At 39.2% G+C, this 24,197-nt stretch overlaps 1 protein-coding gene and 1 non-coding gene across 2 annotated transcripts in view; both read left to right on the forward strand.

Moving 5' to 3' along the window:
- Nucleotides 1-24,197, forward strand: part of LOC126418476 (mitogen-activated protein kinase 1) — a 363,697-nt gene that overhangs the window by 327,855 nt on the left and 11,645 nt on the right. The window contains exons 5-7 of the mRNA XM_050085252.1: nt 10,476-10,592; nt 14,727-15,083; nt 19,074-19,230. Of these exons, the coding sequence (XP_049941209.1) occupies nt 10,476-10,592; nt 14,727-15,083; nt 19,074-19,202 (603 nt within the window). The 3' untranslated portion in view covers nt 19,203-19,230. The remainder of the gene's footprint in view (nt 1-10,475; nt 10,593-14,726; nt 15,084-19,073; nt 19,231-24,197) is intronic.
- On the forward strand, nt 9,970-10,044 carry Trnas-uga (transfer RNA serine (anticodon UGA)). The gene has a single exon. It is a non-coding gene; the product is annotated as a tRNA-Ser (tRNA).

The raw sequence follows: 24,197 nt of genomic DNA on the forward strand, positions 1-24,197 counted from the left end.
ATGAGGTTTGAGAACCTGAGAGCTGAAAGCTGGAAGATAGCATAATACGCAAAGCAGAGGTTACTGACTAAACGTTGTGCACTAGTTAATAAGAGCAGAAAGCTAAGTGCATAGTATGTGGTAGAGGTAGTGGTTGGTGGGAAAAATAGACAGATCAGAAAATGAAAGAGTAGGAAACTGAAAGGAGGAGAAGAAAGGAATAGCTACTGTGAAGAAAAGATGAGACTGAAGAAATTGATGTATATGAAGGCCAGGTTGGTGGCAAAAACAGAGGACATCTTGAAATGCCAGTTCCCACTGTGGAGGTCTGTCACACTGATTCTGAGGGAGGAATCCAGATGACACATCTGATAAAATGGGCACCGAGGTCATAACTGTCATGCTGTAGAGCATGCCCAGTAACAGGATATTGTGTGTTGCCAGTATGCACCCTCTGCCTATGCTTATGCTTATTCGTCCTAATTGATGACATGGGCATAGGCAGAGGATTTACAGTGACAACACACTGTTGCAGAGCATGCTGTACAATGTGACAGTTCTGACCTCATATACCTTTACCTGTTTCTGTTTCATAACACTTGCCATCTGGATTCTTCCCACAGGCACCAGTTTCTCACATCTTCACAGATGTTTTGTCAGTATACTCTGTCTTGCTTTAAGCTCTCAGGTTTTCACATTTCCTCTGGTGCACTCCCCAACACTGTTTTTCCTTCTCATACCATCCAGCAAGTTCTTCCTGACTCAGGGTTCTGGTTGACTTTTCTGAACGCTTCCCTTTTGCTAAACCTTACCAGCCTTTCCTCCACCCCTCTTTTTTTCCACCCTTCAAACCTTCTTCCAGAAAAATGAACAACTGGCTCCAAAACCTTGCAAATTTGTTTGTTTTTATGTGTGTTCTCCTACTGCCACTTGGTGAGTAATTTCTGAAAATATAAGGGACTGGACAGATAAAAAATCTAATCACTTACCTCTGTGAGTTTCTTGAAAACTGTGGCCTGCCCTGAAACACCATAGAATGTGATTCAACCTGGAAAAGCTGTGTAAAGGACAGGTAGCAATGTACATGTCAGCAGGGAGCATAAAATGTTCTTTTTCGTGCTGCAAAGTGTGTTCATTAACATATATACACCTAAAGTTACTTACTGAAACAAGTTTGATCTAAGATGTTTATGGTATATTCCTGTTTGGATGATACATTGGCTATTACCAAGTCAGTTGTAACACACAGCTTAGACACCAAAACCTTATGTTTACTCACAGTTTGTGCTAAAACTTTCATGCACATAGCATATCCTCTCAATAGTAACTAATGTAAGCATAGTATTCATGACCTTCTCTCTAAAGAGCCACAACTGTTAGCAGTCAGTGAATATTTTAAAAGTTCAGTGCTAGTTATCAGTTCTAGTTTGCTCACCTTATGCTACACATCTCACCAATGTTAATAAACCTGAAGCTTGGTTTTACGACCTTATAGCCCTCTTTTAGACCGTCAGAAGAAAGTCACAAATTTGTCTAAATATTTAAAGCTTCTGGAAATGTGTGTTATGCCAAATATCAGACATTTTCTGAACCACTCTGCTTCTTAATGAGAGCAAGTTTTAACATATTTACTAGCTCACATAAGCTTAGTTTCTGATGCTATGATGGTCGACTTAAGGCTGCTTGAGATGTGTGCACACAAAGTTAACTCCCTTTCAGAATGCACAAACATTCTGCTTGGTTGAAACAATCTGATAATGCCCCTCTTTGACTAATCCCAGGTCTGAATGTACTTAAATCAGTTCACAGAAGATGTATTTCCTAGAAAGTAAATAAACTGTACATAATTCCTTTTTTACTTGTCTGAAGAACAGAAATAAAGATTTTGCTTCTACAATCCTTACACTGGCTACTTCGCATTAAGCGCATCATATCTTGTTTGTAACTCACTGGCCTGGTATGTAAGATGGTTGACACACTCATTCATCATGATGGATGATAAATTTCCAGACTCATACATTGTGTATATGCTGCATTCACTCCTTCTTTCACTCTGACAGATCAAAACAATAATATCAAAAAATAATCATTATTTGAAAGTTAAGAACTTTACGCGTTTTTACTAACTAAATATAGTTTAACTATTTTGGTGGTTAAGTAGTGACTTTGTCATATTACAGTGATTTTACAAAGAACATATTAAAGTGCCTGAATGTTGATTGTAATGTGAAGTTAATTTATTTTAGTTTTTAGGTAATTTAAAATATTCCAGAAATTACCTCAAATGTGAAACTGAGGCTTGTAAAACAGCTAACTATTGTCATTCTGAAAGGCACTACCAAATTTCATATTGATTGATGTTTGGCAAACAACTTCATTCATGTACAGGTTCATGAGGAATTTAGAAGGTCTGCAGAGTATATGTATGTGATTAGGCCTGCAACAGCAGGCAAGCACAAATACAATGTATGTTACATTTTTGAGTGTGGGAACATAGTCAGTAGGCCAGCTGACCACTAAGATGAATCTTACAGGATCCTGAGCATCAGTGTGTGTCACTTTGCCACAAGTGCATAGTAACTCGTTGCCATTCATGGTTTTTGCTTTTAATGGGCACTACATGTACACGAGATCTTGGAACGCCCAATGTTTAAATGAGCATTTTTTGATGTGTACCACTTAAATTGTGCACAAATTTTGAATGCTTTTTTTCCCTTTTTTTATAATTTTGACTTAATGAGAATCAGTGGTGGTGAGATGATCAGTTGTTTGAGGAACCTCACAGAAGTGCTCATGGTCTGCCTGTTCATGCACCATGCTGCGTGGGGGTGTTTATGTTGGGGTGTAGAGGCTCATGGACTTCAGGAGCCTGATTCTGCTGAACTAAGAATATTCACAACAAAGAGCCTAAGAGCCTCAGAGCCTCAGGTAGAACAAGGAGCAAGAAATGTGTAGCACATTTCGACTGAGGCCAAGAAGCCTAGGAATATACAAAATGTTAGGAAGAAGTAAGTGCTGCTACTAGGTAGTAGCCATGGACGAGGTGTAGGCCCTCAGTTACAGGAAAGGTTAGGGGCAGCATACCAGGCCACCAGTATCTTCAAGCCAAATGCAGGGCTAAGTCATGTGGTAGAGGGATTAGGTTCTTTATGTAAGGACTTTACAAAAGAGGACCGTTTAGTGATAGTGGGTGGGGCGGGCAACAGTTTGGACAAGGATGGGGCTTATGGCTCATGGCACCAACGTATACTTTGTTGAGCTGTTCCGGCGTCATGATCGGCCACACCCTGATGTAGCTGTGAGGCGAATCAATGTGGGGTTAGGGATGGCTCTGAGGACAGCCAACTTTACTCACGTTTCTCTGGTGCTCGTCAGGACTATCAGCAGATGGGGTTTCACTAGGCATGGCCTACACCTAAACAGGACTGGGAAGGGAAAATTGGTGCAGCTGATTCATGAAAGTATGAGGGGTGGATCTCGAGCCACATATGGTCAAATACCTGTTGTCGTGGGTAGGAGAAGTAGGTCTTTTTTAGGATTAATCCAGACAGCAGGTTCTCCTGCCTAGAATATCTCCGGCTGTTTAAAAAATACTGAAACAACCACTCACAAGACAGATTTTAACACTTCAAATATCACACATACCAGATGTCACTAAGAAAAACAAACCATTGGAAGAGTAACATGGGGCATTTCACAGCCTTAACAATCCTCCATCAAAACATGCAGTCAACAAAAAATAAAATACAACTGTCAGAAGTTTAGCTCGAATCTTTGAACTGCACAGTAGTTGGTGTTACTGAGTATGGGTGTAGACACACAGAAATCCAACATGTAGTATTATCATTGTATGAAATGGCAAACTCTTACTGCAGAACTGTTTAAAGGGGTGGAGGATCATGCATTTATATCAGAAAAGGAGCACAGTTCAAATCAAGACATGACCTTAGTACAGTAAGTGAAGACAAACACTTTGAAATATCAGCTATTGAATTAACAGGGCTTGATATCACCAAGAAATTAATCATTTTATGTGTGTATAGATCTCCCAGTGGTAGTGTGGACACTTTTTTCAATAAATTAACAGAAGTTCTAGATAAAGTCTTAAGTACAAAGGTCAACATAATTCTGTGTGAGGACATTAACTGCATCACTAGTATCATAAATGAATCCAGCAGCACCCTCATAAATATCCTTCAAAGTTTTGGCATGTCCCTATTGGTCAGTAGTGCAACAAGGGTTAGTATAATGACTACATCAGTAATCTACAATGTGATGTGGCTGTAAAAGATCTCAGACTCTCAGACCATCACTGCCAAATAACAACAGTAAAATCAGGCAACGAATCAGCCCCTCAACTACGAGCCTACAAACGACATCTGTCAGAAATCAGAGTAAAAGATTTTTCAAACGAATTAGCAAAACAAAGCTGGGATGAAGTGTATAAGGAAACCAATGTGAATAACAAATTCTGTAAATTCTCCACATTATTTAAATCAAACTTCGAAAAGGCATTTCAAAAAGTGTGCATGTCTGTATCAAAATCACACAAAAACAGATGGACAACAGCAGGTATTAAGAAATCCTCCCAAACACTTAAATACCTTAGTTCCATGAAAAAGAGTCGTAATGATCCAGAATTCTTAATTTTCTATCATAGATGCAAAAAGATCTATAGGAAGGTGCTGATTGCTGCAAAAAAGTCATTTAATGACAAAATAATATATAATGCTGAGAATAAATGCAAAACAGTCTGGGATGTTATAAAAAAGGAAACGGGGAGAGGCAAACAAATCCAGAATGACATTCTGCTAGGGGAGGAGGATAAGGTAATAAATGATCCACAACACTTAGCAGACTATGTAAATGAGCATTTTTCAAGTACTGCAGAGAAGTTGCAGCAAAAATTCCCCAAAGCAAATATAACACCTGTAAATAAAGTTGTACTAAATACAATGTTACTTCCAACCACAGAGAATGAAGTCAGTAAAAATGTTCAAAAACTAAAAAATAAAAAGTCAGTAGGCTTAGATGAAGTACAAATATGTGTAATGAAACAATGCTTAGAGATTATATAAGGCCCCTTAACAAATATAATAAATGAATCCTTTACATCAGGGACATTTCCAGAGCAGTTAAAACAGGTAAGAGTTGTACCTTTGCTTAAGAAAGGTAATGTAGAAGACATAGAAAATTACCGTCCCATTTCCCTGCTGTTACCATTCTCAAAAATAATAGAAGCAATTATGAAAGGCAGATTAATGAATTACTTGAATAAATACAATATTTTAAGTGAATCACAGTTTGGTTTCCGAAGTGGCAAAAATATGGGGTCAGCCATATTAGAACTCACAAAAGTTGTACTTGAAGATGAGTGTGTCACAGGTATATTTTTGGACCTTTCTAAGGCCTTTGATAGAGTCGACCACAAGATTCTATTAAATAAATTAGAAGCATTAGGAATACGAGGGGTACTAGTGACTGGTTTCGATCATACCTAGCAGATACAGTACAAAGATTAGAGATAACACATACCTCAAATAGATCCAAACACTTAGTAAAACAATTATCAGAACCAAAATTCATTAATATAGGGGTTCTTCAAGGTAGCATATTAGGACCAATACTATGCCTGATGTACATCAATGACTTTCCCATGGTGAAAAAATTCTCTTCGCTGATGACAGCAATATTATAGTCACTGAGAAAACAAGAGAACTCCTCACAGAGAAAGCAAATGGAACTCTCAAGGAAGTTTATGATTGGTCAGTAAGTAATAAAGCGACATTGAATATAAATAAAACTAATGCCATGAATTTCATATTGAAGAGGAAAAATGACAGTGTTAAATTAAATATAGATAGCACCTCTATAGACTGTGTAACAAATGCAAAATTTCTAGGAATGAATATATTGATTCTTAGTTGAAGTGGTGTGAACACACGAAGGTACTTGCAAACAGAATGTCATCAGCATATTATGCCCTTAGAATTCTATCATCAGTGTGTAACATGCAGTGTCGTTTAGTTACGTACTATTCATATGTACACTCAGTTCTTAGCTGTAACATTCTGTCTTGGGGAACAAATGCACAAAATATGAGCACAATTTTCAAACTCCAGAAAAGAGCCATAAGAGTAATAACCAAAAATAGTAGTTGAACTCATTGTAAAGATCTGTTCAAAACACTGGGGATTTTAACTGCACCATGTGAATACCTTACTAGTCACTTGTTGTTGCTGTTGTGGTCTTCAGTTCAGAGACTGGTTTTGATGCAGCTCTCCATGCTACTCTATCCTGTGCAGGCTTCTTCGTCGCCCAGTACCTACTGCAGCCTACATCCTTCTGACTCTGCATAGTGTATTCATCTCTTGGTCTTCCCCTATGATTTTTACTTTCCACACTGTCCTCCAATACTAAATTAGTGATCCCTTGATGCCTCAGAACATGTCCTACCAACCGATGTCTTCTTCGAGTTAAGGTGTGCCACAAGTTTCTCTTCTCCCCAATTCTATTCAATACCTCCTCCATAGTTACGTGGTCCGCCCATCTAATCTTTAGCATTTTTCTGTAGCACCATATTTCGAAAGCTTCTATTCTCTTCTTGTCTAAACTATTTATCGTCCATGTTTCACTTCCATACAAAGCCACACCTCACATAAATACTTTCAGAAACGACTTCCTGACGTTTAAATCTATACTCGATGTCAACAAATTCGTATGGAGTGTAGCCATGTATGGAAGTGAAACATGGACGATAAATAGTTTGGACAAGAAGAGAATAGAAGCTTTCGAAATGTGGTGCTACAGAAGAATGCTGAAGATTAGATGGGTAGATCACATAACTAATGAGGAAGTATTGAATAGGATTGGGGAGAAGAGAAGTTTGTGGCACAACTTGACCAGAAGAAGGGATCGGTTGGTAGGACATGTTCTGAGGCATCAAGGGATCACCAATTTAGTATTGGAGGGCAGCGTGGAGGGTAAAAATCGTAGAGGGAGACCAAGAGATGAATACACTAAGCAGATTCAGAAGGATGTAGGTTGCAGTAGGTACTGGGAGATGAAAAAGCTTGCACAGGATAGAGTAGTATGGAGAGCTGCATCAAACCAGTCTCAGGACTGAAGACCACAACAACAACAACAACAAATTTCTCTTCTTCAGAAACGCTTTCCTTGCCATTGCCAGTCTACATTCTATATCCTCTCTACTTCGACCATCATCAGTTATTTTACTCCCTAAATAGCAAAACTCCTTTACTACTTTAAGTGTCTCATTTCCTAATCAAATTCCCTCAGCATCACTACTTAATTCTACTACATACCATTATCCTCATTTTGCTTTTGTTGATGTTCATATTATATCCTCTTTTCAAGCCACTGTCAATTCTGTTCAACTGCTCTTCCAGGTCCTTTGCTGTCTGACAGAATTCCAATGTCATCGGCGAACCTCAAAGTTTTTATTTCTGCTCCATGGATTTTAATTCCTAGTTCGAATTTTTCTTTTGTTTCCTTTACTGCTTGCTCGGTATACAGATTGAATAACACTGGGGATAGGCTACAACCCTGTCTCAGTCCCTTCCCAACCACTGCTTCCCTTTCATGCCTCTCGACTCTTATAACTGCCATCTGGTTTTTGTACAAATTGTAAATAGCTTTTAGCTCTCTGTGTTTTCCCCTGCCACCTTCAGAATTTGAAAGAGAGTATTCCAGTCAACATTGTCAAAAGCTTTCTCTATGTATACAAGTGCTAGAAATGTCGGTTTGCCTTTCCTTAATCTATCTTCTAAGATAAGTCGTAGGGTCACTATTGCCTCACGTTCCAATATTTCTATGGAATCCCAACTGATCTTCCCCGAGGTTGGCTTTTACCCAGTTTTCCATTCATCTGTAAAGAATTTGTGTTAGTATTTTGCATTCATGACTTCAGTAGTTCTAATGGAATGTTGTCTACTTCTGAGCCCTTGTTTCAATGTAGTGAGTGAAGTGAAGTGTTATGAAACAGTGTGTGTATAGTGTGTGCAGTGACTGATAGTGAGATATGAGTGAACAATATCGCATTACATTATTTAATAAGTTATTTGTAAAAAAAGTATTGTATACCAGGAGTAAATCTAATGATAGTATCTAACTAGAAGTGTGTAAATGTATGTGTGTGAATTAGCTTTTTTTAAATTGGTCTAAATGTGTAAATACTTCAACATGTCTTATGTTCTTGTAAAAAGAGATCTGTGGATGAATGAAGCTGCTGCTGCTGCTACTATTACTACTACTACTAGTACTAGTACTAGTACTAGTAGTAGTAGTAGTAGTAGTTATTGTTAGAATCTGTCAGCTCAGAACCTGTGTATGAGAGGAAACATGTCTTCAGGGTACTTTCGCAGTATTGTGACAGACATTCTGAGTTGGTGGAAGGCTTCAGTTTATTTTTGCAGCAGTTCAGAAATGCAAAGTTGAACAGTGTTGCACAAATGTTGGACTGGCAGTGTTTATTGAATGAATTTAGCTCTAATAAAGTTTGTGAAACTTTAATGTCTGTGGGCATGAGCACTGTTACACCGTAATTAACATTGTGTTCCTTTTTAGAACATTAATAGACTTGGAGGTTTAATTGGACAGTAACTTTATTTGAGCAGAATAACCATGTTTGTGAAATGCAACATGTGAACTGATCCATCCAATTGTGTAAATTAAAATACTGTAAGGCATAACTTGCTGTGAGAATGGTTGAATGCTAAAATGAAAACGTTTCAGTTAAAAGTTTGTCATTCAGTCCAAACAAAAATTTCTTTGATATTCAAGTTCACAGGCTGCATTGGTCTGGATTCTCCTTAATTTGCACAGCTACATGAATCCTTTGTGCATAGTGGTCTCTCCATTGTTTGCTATTACTTGCACAAATTTCAGACCCCTGAGACAAGCTCATAAATCATAGTCACATTTCCTCAAACTGTTGCATTAATTTTTTTCTGTGATCTAATTTGTAATGAATAATCATTTTAATCCAAGAGCTTATTCTATTTTATCACGTTTTGTATTTTATATAATCAGTCCACATTCATGTTGATAGAATATTTCAGAAATGTCGTTAATAACAACTGTTCAGAGTAATACGTACAGAATGAACTTCATTGTTCCTGAAACTATATATTCTTGTTTGTGGCTGGTGTTTAGGTTTGATACAGCTGTGCTACCCTCTTCAACTGTGTGTTACTATAGCACTCCGCATCCACTTGAACCCGGTTGTTGCCTTCATTCTGCAAATATTAATCCTTGCACTTCCCTTCACTACCAAATTAACTATTTCCTTATGGCTCAGGATATGTCCTGTCAACTTGTCTCTATTTGTTAGTTATGTAGTGCCAAAAATTTCTTTTCTCTTTTTTCTCAACTCTGATTCTGCTTCATTACCTAATGATCTTTCTGTCTAATCCCATATAATCGAAAGTATTCTTCTGTAGCACCATGTTTCAAAAACTTCTACTCTCCTCTTTTCTGTACTTCTTATTATCCAAGTGTTGTTTCCGTACAAGGCTACGCTCCTCACAAATTCTTTTGGAAAATACTTTATAATTTTGTGATGTAGTTCACTCTGCATCACCTTATTTTATTCAGCTACAATCTGTTACTTTTGTTGATGTTCAACTTAAAACCTGAGGTCAAGACAGAATTCGTTCTGAGTAACTGATTTTCTGTATTCTTTACCACCTCTAACAGAACTACAGTGTGCAGAATGAGATTTTCACTCTGCAGCAGAGTGTGCGCTGATGTGAAACTTCCTGACAGATTAAAACTGTGTGCCAGACTGAGACTCAAACTCAGGACCTTTACCTTTCGCGGGCAAATGCTCTACCAACTGAGCTACCCAAGCACTTCCTTTCTTCCAGGAGTGCTATTTCTGCAAGGTTCGCAGAAGAGCTTTTGTGAAGTTTGGAAGGCAGGAGACAAGGTACTGGCAGAATTGAAGCTGTGAGGACGGGTCATGTGTTGTGCTTGGGTAGCTCAGTTGGTAGAGCAATTGCCTGTGAAAGGCAAAGGTCCCGAGTTCGAGTCTCGGTCCAGCACACAGTTTTAATCTGTCAGGAAGTTTCATTGGCATTGGCATTGGCATTGGCAAATCTTAAAGCATTTATTTTTTCTCTCTGACCTTCAGTTCTTTAACGGATGTATCCCTTGTTTCATGTATTGCTTGTTCTGTGTACAAATAGAATAATACAGGGAATAGATTTCTACACCATGTCACTCCCTTCTCAACGACTTCCACCCTTTCATATCCTGTGACTCATATAACTGCAGTGTAGTTTCTGGACAAGTTTTAGATTGCCTTTTCTCCCTGTATTTAATCCCCGCTACCTTTATAATTTCATAGAGTTCTCCAGTCAACACTGTCAAACCCATTTCTGTAAATGTAGCCACACATTTCACGTGCAATAGATACTAATTTCTTCAATGATTTGTTGATGTATGAAAATAAATGTTAATTATTTTTTTTACAGATATGCGACTTTGGATTGGCAAGGGTAGCTGATCCTGATCATGACCACACAGGATTTCTTACTGAATATGTAGCTACACGGTGGTATAGAGCACCTGAAATAATGCTTAATTCGAAGGTATGTGATTTTAAAAACCTCCTACAGCAGAGTCCCACTAATCTGACCCTGGTAACCCAAATGTTTGGTTAATCCGAACATGGAAAAATGTTAGTTTAAGTATGAAAAACTGTGTGGTAAACTGCTGTACATACACACTATTTTAATTTATGCAGTATAGTAAACATGTAGTAGAAAAACTGGCAAGAAAACATTAGGTTTAAACAATGCATAACAATGAAAGAAAAGCTGTCAAACTTATTAAAATACAGCGGACATTTGATCCCTACTTTTTAGATGACAAAAACTCAATTTTTTTGGCGTAATGAAGACAGTCTGTTATATGACACATAGTTGTGCCATTGCCTAATAAACATCAAATCAGCAGGTGTAGCAGTGGGCTGTTGGTCCAAATAACGTAGCGCAAGGTCAAGGGCTTCTGCTAAGTCACTGTGTGGCACCAGCTCTCCTTTGTCGCTTTCAGGCTCATTGTGACTTCCATCACAGCAGTCCACTTCTTCCTGGTCTTGAACTAAATCAGCTTCAGTAAGGTTCTCCACACATGCTCCATCCGCTGCCATCCTTTCATCTATGTCTCCTTCACTAGATTCTTCAAGAGATGTCTACAGTTTCCTCCACAATTTTCTCAGAGTATTTTCTGAAATATTCTGCCATGCCTCAGCAGCTCAATAAACAACATCCTTCACAGTGGTATTTTTTTTTATTTTGTCCACTAAAGGAATGCTATCATCTTGGATCAGTATTCTTAAAAATTGTTTTCTATAAATGTTTTAATGTTTGCAGTACACCCTGGTCCATCAGCTGTAGAAGTGGGGTAACATTTGGCTGCAGAAACTTCGCCACAATTTCTTCATCACATTATTCCTCAGTGCTGGGGTGAGATGGCGCATTATCAATCAAAAGTATTGCATGGGGAGACAAATGATTTTCCATAGAAAACCATCGAACAGAGCGAACAAACTGGCCGGGAAATCATTCTTTGAACAGCTTACCATCCATCCATGCTTTTTTCTGGTTTTGGTAATATACGGGCAGGGACTTACGTTGCAGTTTCTAAAAGCTTGGGGCGTAGCAGATTTCCCAATCAGCATTAAAGGCAGCTTGTGATTATCAGCAGTGTTGCTGCATGCTAATAAAGTCACACGATCTTCACACATTTTGAAACCAGGAGCATGGTTTTTTCTGCTTTTGATGCCAGGCTTTTTGTTGGCAATGCCCTAAAATTAAGGCCAGTCTTGTCAACGTTATAAATTTGTTGAGGAGAATACTTTCCCTCTCTTTTTCGTTTTTTCACACTCGCCCAAGTATTCCTTTGCTGCATCACTGACAGAAGAAACCTTCTCTCCAGTAATTGTTAGCTCACGGATTCCATGACATTTCTTGAATCTGTCCAACCAACCCGTACTTGCACTAAAAAGACTCATCACCATTCATTAACTTGTTCAGGTAAACAGCCTTCTCCTGAACCAGTGCTCCACTCAAAGAAGTTCCCCTTTCTCTTTCCTGCATAAATCCAAGGAAAAGAGCTTCATCCACTTTATCGTACTGGGACTGTTCGGAAGTCTGCCAGATTTAGAGTGTTATTTCCAAAGACGTTGCACAGGACTGTTCAAGCTTCACTCGGTTATTCTTCCAATCACAAATGGTTGCTTTACCAACACCCAGTTCCATTGCCAGTTTACATTCTCACCATTGTCTATCCACTTAAAGCATTCAGTTTTTCTTTGAGGGTTAACGTTGTATATTTCCGTTTACTCATTACGAAAATACATACACCACTAAACCTGAATGAAAACAATACAACTGTTACACGTGCCAGCGATTGATAACTAACATAACCAAGCACTTTGCGAGACAACTGGCAGTACGCTGACCTCAGACACTACAAAGGTCTCAACAATGCACAGCAAGAAGGGCAGGGAGTGAGAGTGAGCCATTGTTCCCACACTTGTTCCCATGGTGTACCCACATATTTGCTTGGTATATTTAATTCTATAAACTTGTCACCGTAACGCATGATAATCCGAAAAAATCGGTAATCCAAACAAGGTCCGATCCCAGTTAGTTCGGATTAATGGGACTCCGCTGTATGCAAATTCTATAAATTTTTATTTTGCTGATCCTGTCATTCATTCTTAATGACCCTGCCTACGGGCAGTGATTACCAAATCAAATAATTACATTTTTTCAGAAGATTTCTTTGCAGCTTAGAGATTTCTTTAAACCAGTTTCAGGCACAAAGCTACAGATCACTTCACATTTATCTCCTGTTTATTGTCAGTAACGTTTAAATTACTTATAACTTTACTGTATGGTATTGATATGAAGTCGAAGCAAAAACAATCAAAATCTGGTTTATATAAAGAGTGGGGATGGAGTGGGGGAAGAATCTCTAATTTAATTAATGGATTCAGTCACTAATGTTAAGATAGATAATAATCGCAAACTAGTCAGCAGTGTTAAACATAACAACCAATGCTGCACAAAAATAATCATTGCAAAGGAGTTGTCATATCTTTAAACATGTAATAATTTCATTAGTGAAGTAAGTATAAGTAAAGATTTAAGCAGCTGTGGGGAATATAGAGAAAAATTGTAGGCTGTGACAGCCACGGATTTATCTGCCAGAGAATTTAACAACAGAAAAATGTTTTCTTTCAATCTTCCATTTAAAAACGGAATGTTTTGAATGGAAATTTGACTTTATTATCTCTTACATTTAAAATTGTGCCTTTAAATCTTGGTAGATTACAGAGCAGTTAACATACTAGGTGTGACCAAAAAGTAAAGGGAATTTTTGTTTTTCTTAAAGAATCTTTCATTTATTCATCAGCATCAGCTTTGTGCTTTTCAAAGTTGTCTCCCTCAGATGTTATACAATTGTGTCACTGCTTTTCCCAGTCTTGGAAGCACTTCTGAAACTCACTTTTTGTTATGGTCTTCAGCTCCTTCAGCAATGCTGTTTTACTTTAATCAATGGTGGCAAAATGACGTCCTTTCATGGTTCTCTTCAGCCTTGAGAACAGAAAGAAGTTGCAAGGGTTCATGTCCGGTGAATACAGTAGCTGTGGAAACATAATGATTTTATTTATTTTTTGCCAAAAAATCACGGACAGGCTGTAGGATGTGAGTGGAAGCATTATTGTGATGCAATTTCCACAGTTCTGGTTGTTTCTTTCGGATAGTTTCATGCAAAAGGAGCGTAACTTCCAAGTAATATTCCTTATTGACTACACGACCATAAAGGAGGAGCTCATGATGCACTCTCTCATTGTAATCGAAGAAAACAATGAAAGAACTTTCACCCCTCCCCCTCGGTCTTTGCTTTTTAGGCAGTTTCTCTTGGTACAATTTGAGCCTCGGTTTTGATGTCATATCCTTGTACTCATGTTTTGTAACCTGTTTTAACCTTTACTAGTTTTGGATCAAGGTAAACTTCATACAACAATTCCTGAGCAACATCTATGCGATGTTGTTTTAAGGAGAAATTCAGCGGTTTCAGAACAAACTTTCTTGCTTTGTTTCATTCCCAAAACATCTGAAAAATTGTTTGGTCCGAGGCAAAGGACATGCTGACATCAGCAGCAACCTATCTGATGGTGATTCGACAGTTTCCCAGAACCGTTTTCCTTATTCTTCCACAGTGTTGTCAGTGATGCAAATTCTTTGATCTGTCTTTTTCAGAAGTAAAAATTTGCTGAGCAGTCAAAAATATGTATAACCTTTTTGACGGTTAACAATAAACTGAATACTCAAAACAGCTGAAATTCAAACATACGTCAGGAATCTGTGTAATAACAGAATAACAAAAAATTGAGAACTGGATGTGTAACACCCACAAAAATTAAAAAAAAATAAAATAAATTCCCATTATTTTTGATAACATCTTGTTCGTAACACCTGTGTTGATATTGTGCCAGTGTGTGGTAAGTATAGCTTTCTGTTGGTTAGAATGTTAAAATAATATGTCCACTTTTCTTTAGATTTTAAATACTAATATTTCCAACAATTTCCCACAATTTTAGATTTTTAAAAGAGCTTTCACAGAATATTTTAAACTTCTTACCTCTTTGGAATTTATTCTTCAAATACTTGTTGTACAAATGTTTGATAATTTCCAATTCTTTTGCACAGGGTTACACGAAATCAATTGATATCTGGTCCGTCGGCTGCATCTTAGCAGAAATGCTATCAAACAGGCCCATTTTCCCTGGAAAACACTATCTAGATCAGCTTAATCACATCCTGGGAGTTTTGGGATCACCAACACATGAAGACCTTGAATGTATCATAAATGAAAAAGCTCGCAGTTACCTCCAGTCATTGCCATTTAAGCCAAAAGTTCCATGGACAAAGTTATTCCCTACAGCTGATCCCAAAGCACTAGACTTGCTGGACAAAATGTTGACATTTAATCCACACAATCGGATAGTAGTTGAAGATGCTTTGGCGCATCCATATCTTGAGCAGTACTATGATCCAGCTGATGAGGTACGTACAGTTTTTTTCATTTAGTGTACTGCCAAAAAGAGAGTGAAAGTGAGAGTGAGAGTGTGTGGTGAGAGGTGAGAGAGAGTGTGAGAGAGGTGAGAGAGTGTGAGAGAGGTGAGAGTGTGAGACCGTGACCTAAGTAGTATGGTATGGTAGGCTGCATGGTATTGCATATTGTGTGGTGTGGACATTTTACAAGAAGTCATCATCTGCAGCTGAAGACTGAAAAATTATTTCTGCCTCCTCTAAGGTTCAGCATGGATATTGTATTTGTGTGTGAAACTTGTTAAAACTAAACTCTTAAGTGACGTAAAGCATGTGAAAAAGGTGTGAGAATGCCTGTAAATTGAAAGCAAAATTTAGAAACATATTTTAATAAATTACCTGATTTTCTAGATTCAGGAATACAAAATTTCTTTTATATATGTGATATGTAGCAGTACTGTGCCTAAACATGCACGTCTTCTAAGAAACACAGAATATCAAGAGATCCCGTGGGAAATTTTAACTATAGTTCTAGGTCATACATCTGGGTACTTTTTCTCATTTTATGTAAGATATCCTTTGTTAACCACAGATCAGTCATCAACCCACATTGAGTAGTGGTTTCATAATGTGTAAGAAAATCAGAAAGTATGACAAGATAATAGTGTCTTAATTTTTGTATTCTTCTTTCCACTCCAATGACAGTTAGGAGACAAATATGGTACAGAAAGTTGTGATGGAATGTTAAATAATTTAGCAGTAAAGGTAACAGCTCACCAAACAGTAGAGGCATGAAATTTGTCAACATAACTGTGATCTGGGAGCCGAGTGGTTAGCTGAGTAGTTTGCACTGCAGTTGAAGTGATTGTGACAAGTTTCACAAGCCCCAGATGACCAGTTGGTCAGATTTGGTAACGTGTGTGCTTAACAAATATGAGAAGGAAAATATATTTTTCCCTACATTTTCCTTCTCACCTTTGTTATGTACACGTATTACTGGCCTGATTGGTGTGTTCACGGGAGACTTCAGTGACACACTGTAGCAGCCAGCACAAATGTTTACAGTGCAGCACATGCATCTAACCACTGGACTATTGGAACACAGTTAATGATGACTCTGCACCTCTACTGGCTGGTGAGTTTTTATCTTTGCAGATACAGCACGTCTCGTGCAGGGCCAGCTGGTGTCAAAGATCATATGTAGACCAAAAGTTTTGTTTGAATTGCTCTGATAGTTTCAGTGACTCCATACAAAAGAAAGTCCTACTCCTAAATTGTTTTCAAGATTTGATGTGGGAGAGACACGCATTGCCGAAATTGAGTAAACAAATGTTTAAATGTACTGGGTTATCTGTCTTAACAGTTCATAACAAAAAGAAAGATTTTTGGTTTTACTTCATTTTGTAGTTCTTGTTAAGAGACGGTTCTGTTGTTTGCATTGACGGTTCTGTTGTTTGCATTTCTAGTGTATTTAGTTTTCATTGTAAAGAAACAGAAATTAAGAACAGAAACTTCATGTTGTATGTGCCTGTTGCTTTACATAAGACAATCCATCAGATATTTGACTCACTGCTTGTACTCGTTAAATTGGACTTCTGCCATCTTTGTGGCAAAAACTACTTATACTTGAGATCATTATTCTTATTGAATAAAATTTGGACATAAAGTTTTGAGGGTAAGGTCATTCCTCTGTGTCAGACTGACTGCTGATGTTAGACCATGTCTGATTTATATCACGTGACCCTCCTGTTTTTGTTTGTTAATGAGAGCTTGTTGGAGCAGGCAGGGTAATACAGGGTCTACATAAAGTCCAGGAACACTTACAATTACTTATTGCACAAGAACTAAACATTGTACAGATGTCATACATATTGCATTTTGAAGAGAAACTCTGAAATTTTTTTTACAAACATTTGATAAGCAAACCACGAGCAACCCAGCAGACGTCAACACGGTAATGGAATACCCGTCCCAGCACGGCATCATCGACTGTGCTGGTCACTTCCCATGTTCTCTCCTGGAACTCCGCTACATCACTTGGTAGAGGTGGTACATACATCAGATTTTTAATGTATCCCCACAGAAAAAAGTCACATGGAGTGAGATCGGGTGATCGGGGAGGCCATTTCATGAAACAGCTTTCCCCTTCTGTAGCATGGCTGGTCCATCGATGTGGCAAATTACCCACTACGCTGTGGCGGTATATGTGGGTGGGGGGAACAACTTTCAGTGTTTCTCTTCAAAATGACATATGTATGATATCTGTACAATGTTTGGGTTTTGTGCAATAAATAATTTAAAGTTTTCCCAGACTTTATGTACACCCTGTATTTGTATTCATGGTTACTGTGTATTACAGTAAGACTTCATTGTCTCTGTTTCTCAATGAAAATAGAATAGAAGGTGAGTGGTTGGGCTGAAACTGCCGCCTGTAGTGGCAGTTCCGTTACAATCTAAGTTTCTGATAATGGTATTTCCCAGGGACTGTTTACATCCTGCATTGCATTAGATCCAACGTCTAGTATGCAGAGACTTCATTCATTCATTTATTAAAAGTGTCATGGTATGGACTCCTACAGTTTCTCTTTGGACAGGATGGTATTAAGTGACAACAGGACCAAGACTAAACAAGTTGATGAATATTTGGTGTGTTGATAAGTTGGTACATAGCCCTTTTGTTGGGACACAGGGCATTTCTTAGGAAATGCAGGATGTCTTTCAAATGATCAGTACTTGGCATTGACTCTGACTGGTAACCCCAGACAGAAATAATGTATAGACAAACGGACGTGACATAATTTAATTATTTGTTATATTGCTACTAATCGCATTCTGTTTAAGAACCCAATATGTAGAAGCTTGTTGTTATAGGTGTGCACAAAACATGTTGTTTATCTTCATGTGTCCCACAGAGGCTGTATTGTGCGAATCTTCAAGCGGTGAGGTTCTGTATACTGGATCCTCGTCCACACGAACTGTTTGTTTTTCCTACCCTAATGTGATCTTCAGTCCAAAGAGGAGTTTGCTGTAACTCTTAATATTCACGTCAGTAAATGCTTCACAAGTCTTTTCATCGCTGCATAACTATTGCAACCCACATCCATTTGAGCCTGCTTATTGTAGTTAAGTTTTGGTCTCTCTCTACAGTTTTTACTGCCTACATTGCCATCCATTACCAAATTGACTAGTCTTTGATGCCTTGAGATGTGTCGTATCACCTTTTCCCTTCTTTTAGTCAATTTGTGCTAGAAATTTTTTTCCCAGTTTGATTCAGTATCTATTCATTAGTTATCTAATCTTCAGCGTTCTTCGACATTACCAAATTTCAAAAACACCTCTCTCTTTCAGTCTGTACTGTGTGCTGCCCACATTTCACTTCTGTAGAAGGCTGGAATCCAGAGAGATCCTTTCAGAAAATACTTTCTAACACCAAAATTTATCTTTTCTTTCTAGTTTAATTTTATTATTCCTTAATTTTAGAGATGATACAGAGTTCTGGGCTATTTTGAGTCAGACACAAAAGAAGACCAAAAATGAAGTGGGAAAAATTATTGGTTTTGATGCACCTGATGATCCTTCCACTTCAGTCTGTTACTTGGCTAGGTTTTACTTGTGTTTATTATTTTTTCCCCTTTAGTCTTCTCTCCTTGTGAGGTAAGACCTTAGTGACTCTGTCATAAAGTTTTTTTTACTCGTAAACAAGGCAGTTGATTTGTCTTGACAAGAAAAAAGTAGACACAAACCAAATCCAATTTTAGAATGTAAATGATGCCAAACAGCTGTACAGACCATTTTTTTATTAAACATTCAAAATTTGAAATTTTGTAGTGTTTCATTTGTTTCATCAGTGAATTTTGGAGCCACTGTGTCGGGCACTTTTATTTTGTGTGTTCAGTCTTTGCCTGCTCACTGTTTTTTGGCCTAGGATTCTCATAATACTTATAAATAAAAATTGGCATGTTTCAGAAAAGTATATGATGCTATTAAGATAATTCTACTTTTCAGCCAGTTGCAGAAGAACCATTCCGATTTTCTATGGAACTTGATGACTTGCCGAAAGAAACACTGAAAGAATACATATTTGAGGAAACATCTCTGTTCAAACAGAGGATGGCTCAGGAACAGAATATGTAGTGCAGTCATAAATATGTAAAGCACTCGTGTATGTACCAAACCTCCAAGCATTTCTTTTTTCATTGCATTGCAATTACAGAAATATTGAAAAACCTTACATAAAGCCATTAAGTACAAAATATGTGGAACTTCAGTATCTTCATGTGAATTTTGTCTACAGAGGAGTAATATCTTACAGTACACTGTTTAATTATTTTATACACAAGTAAAGTGTAACTTCTGTTAACTAATAGATTAGCTAAAATTAATTTTATGTGTAATTACAATTCCAATGTTTTCACACAGTAATTGATAATGTCTACAAAATATCATTTATGAATGAATAAGCTATGTGAATGTCATCCCTGATGCAGTTTTGTGGTTGTAAAGATAGCTTGTGAGAGTGGTTTTTGAAAATATCTTTTTGTATATTATCTCATTTCAGTTGCCAGAATTTTTTATCAGAAGTAATCGAATTACGTTGTAGATTTAGTTAATCGGCCTGAAACTTCAGAACTTTATTATATTTGCCAGTTCAAAAAACTAATACTTTATGAGCTAGGGTTGCTGGGCAATACCATGTGGGAGGTGAAATGTATAGCACTGGTAGCACACACACACACACACACACACACACACACACACACACACACAAAAGTGAGAGACTTGTAACTGTAGGAACTAATACTCCCTCCCTTGGAGAGGAGAGAGGGATAAGTTGGAGAATGTTCAAAGGAAGGCCAGATCACCCAGACCCTGGAGTGATAGGGACCCATCAGTGGTAAGGATGAGAGTAAACAAAGATGAAGGGGAAGATGTCCTTGGGGGGGGGGGGGGGGGCGCGTGAGTCCAAAGAAGATAAATGTGTATGTGTGTGTGTGTGTGTGTGTGTGTGTGTGTGTGTGTGTGTGTAGAAAAGAGGGGAGGAGATGTTTCCGTCTCTGGAATACAGAGAAATTAGTATTGAGTGGGAGGATTCAAGTAGTCTCAGTGGTATAGCAGGCACTCAAGTCGCTTCGAGTCATACTGTAGAGCATATTCAGCAGTTGGCTGACCATTCTTCTGTGACCATTCATGCGGTCGGCTGGTTCAGTGATGGGCATGCCTGTATAAAATGCTGTGCATTGGATACAGCTCAGCTGATAAACCAACATACATGATTTCCCTGCTTTTGATTATTGTGGGACCTAACAGTGGTGGGGCTGGAGGGCAGTGAATGGGAGCATGGGGCAAGTTTCGCAGGGGGCAATTCTGAAGGTGAGAACCTTGGAATAGGGGTAAAGATCTACAAATGGCATAAGGTTTGACTAGGATGTTACGCATGCTAAGAGAGCAAGGGAAGGTGACAGTAAGTGATGTAGGGAGGATACTGGGAAGAGACGACTCATATCAGAGTTTGTCTTTCAAAAGATGTTGTTACCATTTGCCAGTTAAAAAGTATTAGCTTAGGATTGCTCACAGACAGTATATTCTTTATACACTCCTGGAAATGGAAAAAAGAACACATTGACACCGGTGTGTCAGACCCACCATACTTGCTCCGGACACTGCGAGTGGGCTGTACAAGCAATGATCACACGCACGGCACAGCGGACACACCAGGAACCGCGGTGTTGGCCGTCGAATGGCACTAGCTGCGCAGCATTTGTGCACCGCCGCCGTCAGTGTCAGCCAGTTTGCCGTGGCATACGGAGCTCCATCGCAGTCTTTAACACTGGTAGCATGCCGCGACAGCGTGGACGTGAACCGTATATGCAGTTGACTGACTTTGAGCGAGGGCGTATAGCGGGCATGCGGGAGGCCGGGTGGACGTACCGCCGAATTGCTCAACACGTGGGGCGTGAGGTCTCCACAGTACATCGATGTTGTCGCCAGTGGTCGGCGGAAGGTGCACGTGCCCGTCGACCTGGGACCGGACCGCAGCGACGCACGGATGCACGCCAAGACTGTAGGATCCTACGCAGTGCCGTAGGGGAGTGCACCGCCACTCCCCAGCAAATTAGGGACACTGTTGCTCCTGGGGTATTGGCGAGGACCATTCGCAACCGTCTCCATGAAGCTGTGCTACGGTCCCGCACACCGTTAGGCCGTCTTCCGCTCACGCCCCAACATCGTGCAGCCCGCCTCCAGTGGTGTCGCGACAGGCATGAATGGAGGGACGAATGGAGACGTGTCGTCTTCAGCGATGAGAGTCGCTTCTGCCTTGGTGCCAATGATGGTCGTATGCGTGTTTGGCGCCGTGCAGGTGAGCGCCACAATCAGGACTGCATACGACCGAGGCACACAGGGCCAACACCCGGCATCATGGTGTGGGGAGCGATCTCCTACACTGGCCGTACACCACTGGTGATCGTCGAGGGGACACTGAATAGTGCACGGTACATCCAAACCGTCATCGAACCCATCGTTCTACCATTCCTAGACCGGCAAGGGAACTTGCTGTTCCAACAGGACAATGCATGTCCGCATGTATCCCGTGCCACCCAACGTGCTCTAGAAGGTGTAAGTCAACTACCCTGGCCAGCAAGATCTCCGGATCTGTCCCCCATTGAGCATGTTTGGGACTGGATGAAGCGTCGTCTCACGCGGTCTGCACGTCCAGCACGAACACTAGTCCAACTGAGGCGCCAGGTGGAAATGGCATGGCAAGCCGTTCCACAGGACTACATCCAGCATCTCTACGATCGTCTCCATGGGAGAATAGCAGCCTGCATTGCTGCGAAAGGTGGATATACACTGTACTAGTGCCGACATTGTGCATGCTCTGTTGCCTGTGTCTATGTGCCTGTGGTTCTGTCAGTGTGATCATGTGATGTATCTGACCCCAGGAATGTGTCAATAAAGTTTCCCCTTCCTGGGACAATGAATTCACGGTGTTCTTATTTCAAGTTCCAGGAGTGTAATATAAGAGTACCACAGTCTTGTGCAATAATAGTAGAAAGTGATTTACTTGAAGAATATTGTGTATGACAGCTATGCATGCACTGTAATCACTGCAGGAAAAAATAACAATCAGTGAATTAATTGAATATTATTGGAAAAATTAGTCAACAGCTCAGTTGCAAAATGAGCATTCGAGATAACAAGAGACTGCTTTGAAAGAGATACAGAGCGAAGATAGTAATCAAGGAGGTCACAAATATGTTTATGTGGGACAGATTGTTAGACTCCTGGGTCAAAATGGAGGGGAGCTATTACAAAAGCATTTTGAGTAACAGGTGTGATTTTGCATTGGGAATTGTAGAAACAAAGCAAAACAGTACTATGTATGACATTGAGTACAGGAGGAAGGCACTTTCATTAATGTATGAAATGTTTTCATGTTCCACAGATCATGTGTCCAATTAACCACAGTGACTTGATACAAGTAATTTTACATTCACTTTACACATTCTTATGCAAATGTGGCTACTTGCTGACCACCTACAATTTTCTTATTTCTTTAATTTATTTTGTGTGTTAGTGAGTTAGTTATTTCTACCCACACCGTATACACATTACAAAATTTAAAGTTCTCCTGCGGAATAGAAGGAGTTGTAAAGGAAAAACTTTTTCAGTTTGTTTCCAAATTTAACATTCCTGTTCGTCAGACTTTTATATCATTGAGTAAGTGATCAAAATTATTGGTGGCAGCATTGTGCACCCTTTTTGTGCTAAAGACAACCTCAGTGTGGAGTGATGAATGTCATCGTAATTACGTACATAATTGTTCCTTTTGAAGTGCAGTGGATTATTTACAGCAAACTTCATGATGGAATACATACACTGTGAAGCAGTAGCCAAAATGCCTAACTGCTTAAACATCTGGCTTATTAGCACCGCATACCAGGTGATTACAGTTAAACTGACAGTGTTCAGAGTGCTGCAGTGCTGTCTGTATACATCACAGGATACTGAAACATTGTAGGTATGTATGCTGAAAAAATAATAGTTCCACTTTTTGACACCAGGTGAAACTGTGGATCTGTAAGCATTCAGCATGTGGTGTGGGTGCAGGAAAGGGGGAGAAATGATCAACAGAAGACAGGACATTTATTAAGATACGGTTACAAGTTACAAACCGTGCAAGCAATGTGTGGTGTGGCCGCATCTTGCATGAAAATAGTGCTGTGGACACAATTACTTGATTGGAATCGTGTGGTCCTTATAATGTACAGATGTCATTGTACACCTAATGTATAGATGTCATTGTACACCCAACAGACCCGCGAGGAGTCATCTCCTGAAAGAGAAATGGACTGACAATGAAAGAGCCTGTGAAACCATACCACAGAGTCACATAAGTGGATGTTTCTGCGCAACATGTGGGAGATTAAAACCCCAGATGTGACAGTGCAGAGTAAAATGTGCCTTTTTGCACAGTCTGAATCTTGTCTTTTGAGCTGTTGACCAGGGAGAGAGATTTCCCATGACTCAGCTTGAGCAGTGGCTGCAAAATTTGGGGCATGTGCTGCACAGTTGGCTATAACTACACCAACTTCAACAACAACTGATATGGGAATGGGCCACCTCCCTTCCCTGCTGCACCACCTAATTCAGCTGTTTCTTCAAATTTCATCATCATATTGTATCCCATTTATTGACAGGGAACCTTTAGCAGCTGTTTTTGTTTGTCAATATTCCCTCAGTGCAGCACTCCTGTTGCTGCTATTCTGATAAAACTTCTTAACCAGCAGTTCATGGTCTTTATTGTTGATAGCTATTATGTTTTGTATGGAAAACTTTAACCATCATAAACCTTTACACCAAGTCACTTCACGAAAGAACTCGACTTGTATCGCTGAGTAATAAGCAGCGTACTGGTGTCAGAACAGGAAACATTTCACATTCTGACTGACGATATTTTCACCTGGTGGCAGAAAGTGTAACTATTATTTTTTAAGCATACTCCGTGATTGCACCAATTAATGGCCATACCTATGATTTTGCAATGTCCTGTGATATATACAGCCAGAAGTGCAGCTCTTGGATCATTATCAGTTTTATTACAACCATCCAGTGATATTGTTACAGCAC

This window comes from Schistocerca serialis, chromosome 1 (genome assembly GCF_023864345.2).
Source record: "Schistocerca serialis cubense isolate TAMUIC-IGC-003099 chromosome 1, iqSchSeri2.2, whole genome shotgun sequence".
Lineage (NCBI taxonomy): Eukaryota > Metazoa > Arthropoda > Insecta > Orthoptera > Acrididae > Schistocerca > Schistocerca serialis.